This window comes from Elaeis guineensis, chromosome 12, assembly GCF_000442705.2.
Source record: "Elaeis guineensis isolate ETL-2024a chromosome 12, EG11, whole genome shotgun sequence".
Taxonomy (NCBI): domain Eukaryota; kingdom Viridiplantae; phylum Streptophyta; class Magnoliopsida; order Arecales; family Arecaceae; genus Elaeis; species Elaeis guineensis.
The window spans coordinates 43,870,488-43,873,727 of NC_026004.2; the positions used below are offsets into that span (position 1 = coordinate 43,870,488).

At 40.9% G+C, this 3,240-nt stretch overlaps 1 protein-coding gene across 1 annotated transcript; it reads right to left on the reverse strand.

The window, feature by feature from the left end:
- Positions 1-993: 993 nt before the first annotated feature.
- LOC105035652 (histone H3.3) lies at positions 994-1,953 on the reverse strand. The gene is made up of 3 exons (XM_019847392.2): positions 1,777-1,953; positions 1,608-1,684; positions 994-1,521 (listed from the first exon to the last, which is right to left on the reverse strand). The coding sequence occupies exons 1-3, from the start codon at positions 1,846-1,848 to the stop codon at positions 1,260-1,262; spliced, it is 411 nt and encodes a 136-aa protein (XP_019702951.1). The 5' UTR covers positions 1,849-1,953; the 3' UTR covers positions 994-1,259.
- Positions 1,954-3,240: the final 1,287 nt, after the last annotated feature.

Sequence of the window (3,240 nt, forward strand, 5' to 3'; positions counted from 1 at the left end):
TCTCCTACAAATTGAAGAGCCTCTTACAACCAAATCGAAAAAGAACGAGTCATCTCCCACCAACCCGTAACAATCAGATTCTGAAATCCATCTTAATCCCAGGAGAGAGATACTGGATAAAACTGAGAACAAACGTAGACTTCCGGCTTCATAAAGCCGTCTACCGTGAATATTTCTGTTCATATGCTTTGGTTTAGCGAATTTCTGAAAAATAAATTCATTTACTTCACACTGAAATAGAGCCTGCCCAAACAAGTACAAATCTATTATGCTTACCGTTTTCTCAAGATATCATTTCCAACATCTCCCCGAGAGGAGACGGCTCATAATTGTTTTCGAATCCATAATCCTCTCCCACTTTACTTTCTTCAAATAAATCGAAGAAAGATTTTCCCTCACTACTGCAACGAATTTTAACAATTCAAAAAGAAGCACGAACATAAATCTTTACTAGTAGCATAAACCACGCTACATTGCTACATTGCAGTAAGCATGTAATATCCAGTAACAAACTACCGGTCAAAATAAGTCATATACGCATAGCCATATTTCCAAATTTCATACTTCTAATCCATGAAAATACATCAGAATTAAAACATTATGACGATTCTTTTATAATCACAAAACAACCGGACCCAAGGTCCCCAGGACCTGGGGACTCTGATCTTGCCAATCTCAAAAGAAATAATAAATTTACCCTCCCAACAAATAAACTAGAGATTTTCTAGCTGCTGACCAAAATCAAATGTTCTGCCAAACAATTAAGTGATTTCATGCGGCACCAAATCCCTAAGAATTTATAGAAGAGATAAGACAAGATAAAATAAAATAAAAACAGACCATACGTCTGGGACATACTGGCCGCTAAAGAGGAGTTGAGTTCCACGAATCCCATCATTAACTTTACTTATCCCATTCAACCAAACACAACCACATCGCCTTGCAGCACAAGCATAAACCCCCACTCCAGAAACACCAGAACAAAACATCTAATAACCAAAATGATCAGATATCCTTATCCATGATTCCAAATTCCAGGCTTCAAATCCAAGAATATACAGCAAAACTAAGCCATTAAAAGGGTTTAAAAGTAAAACCATGATAGGTCTCAAAAGTAAACATTATACCTATAACTTAACGAGATTAGTCCAGACAGTTAACGCAGCCTGTCAACACACACACACACACACACAGAGAGAGAGAGAGAGAGAGGGGGGGGGGGGGGGGGGAAGAACCCCGGGCGGGGGGGTGTTGCCAATCTAAGCACGCTCTCCACGGATGCGGCGGGCGAGCTGGATGTCCTTAGGCATAATGGTAACGCGCTTGGCATGGATGGCGCAGAGATTGGTGTCCTCGAAAAGCCCAACGAGATAAGCCTCGGCAGCCTCCTGGAGGGCCAAGACGGCGTGACTCTGGAACCTGAGATCCGTCTTGAAGTCCTGCGCGATCTCACGAACCAGCCTCTGGAACGGCAGCTTCCTTATCAGCAGCTCTGTGCTCTTCTGGTATTTCCGAATCTCACTAAAATCCACGACCAAATCTAGATTCAGAGATGAAATCAAAGGAAAACATCGGGAACGAGAAGAACTTGAAGTTAAGCCAGATACCGAAGGGCGACGGTGCCGGGGCGGTAGCGGTGGGGCTTCTTGACACCGCCGGTGGTCGGCGCCGACTTCCTCGCCGCCTTGAAGAAAGGAATCAAAAAAACCAGAGATTTAGGAAAACGAATGTCAAAAGAAACCTAAGATAGATTGCGTTCAGGCAATGATACATTACCTTTGTGGCGAGTTGCTTCCGGGGGGCTTTACCGCCAGTGGACTTGCGAGCGGTTTGCTTCGTACGAGCCATCGGTGGCGGACAACAAAGCTAGGGCTAGGGTTTCGGATCCTCGTGCTCTCAAAAAATAGGGAATGAAGAGGTTTTGAAATTTACGCTCCGGGGACCATTAAAAGGAAAGGGGGTTTCGCCAGGGAGGACGTGGCAAGGGCGGTGACCTAGTGAAGGGCGAATTTTGGGTCGTTGTTGGAGATCGGACGGATGAGAATAAGCTCAAAGAAACACACAATCCGTGAGCTCTCTTCTCATTGGTTGCAATATTTTGATGAGGATCGCTGGAAGCGCGAGCGTTTCTGGGCATTCGAGTTTTGGTCAGACTCAGCCGGTGTTTCCGCGTCGGGTGGGCTGGGCCATCCTTCCCCACGCGCAAACGGTGCATCTGGCGGCGTTACGCGTGGGAAACTAGACCGTCCGGTTCAGTTACGAACCGGGTCTATTAAGCCAGCCCGGTAGGACAAAGAGCCTGGTTTAAAAAAAAAACAGAAACAGACGCTGGATCGTGTTGCGAGGCAGATTTCTCGATGGTCAGTCCCGTGCACCACGAAGGGAGTTTGGGCTGAGTTTGATCGTTGGTTAGCTGAAATAGTAGAAGATATATTATTTACTACGTTTGAGAACTCATAATTTGACGATACAGAAAAATATACTCAAGATTGCTTTAACTTTGAATCAGTAAAAGATATTATTATTTTTTGTGATATTCACATTCTGCTATTTGATTGCGCTCAAATTAGGAAGCAGCGGATGTAAAGCAACAAACATGGGAGCATGAGGATGGTCGGCATCGCCGTTGGTGTAGCCAACTCTTTATCCAATCAAGGTCTGTTTGGATTCGTCGATCTGAAATCCCAAAGAACCCATAGTTTACGCCTATACAATTAGAAAAAAATGAGCTTGGATTCAAATCAACCCACTTCGTACATCACTGGGTATTTTTTAAGACAGACCTTCATTTTTCCTCATTGTATATATCTAAATTATGAATTCTACAAAATTTCGTGCCCATGCATCCAAACAAACCCTCGACGACCTTAAGATCCATTTCTTAAAGATTCGTTTAGTTTTTTTCATTCAAATGTTATTTTTGAAACGTTAATTTATAAAAATATAATATTTATAAAAATAATTTTAACATATATGATTGATCATAAAAAAATAATTTATTTCAAAATAACGTATATTTGATTAGGCATCTATTTTTTTAAAAAAATATTTAAAATATTTATTATATATTTAATAGTTATAAAATCATATATTTGTGCTTCCCAATTTTATATAAATATTAATTTATATTAATATAAATATAATATTAATATTATATAATATTACAATAGATTATAACAATTGATTATATTAGTATAATACCTGCTGGGTATAAAAATACCCACAGCCAAAGCCCTCAGC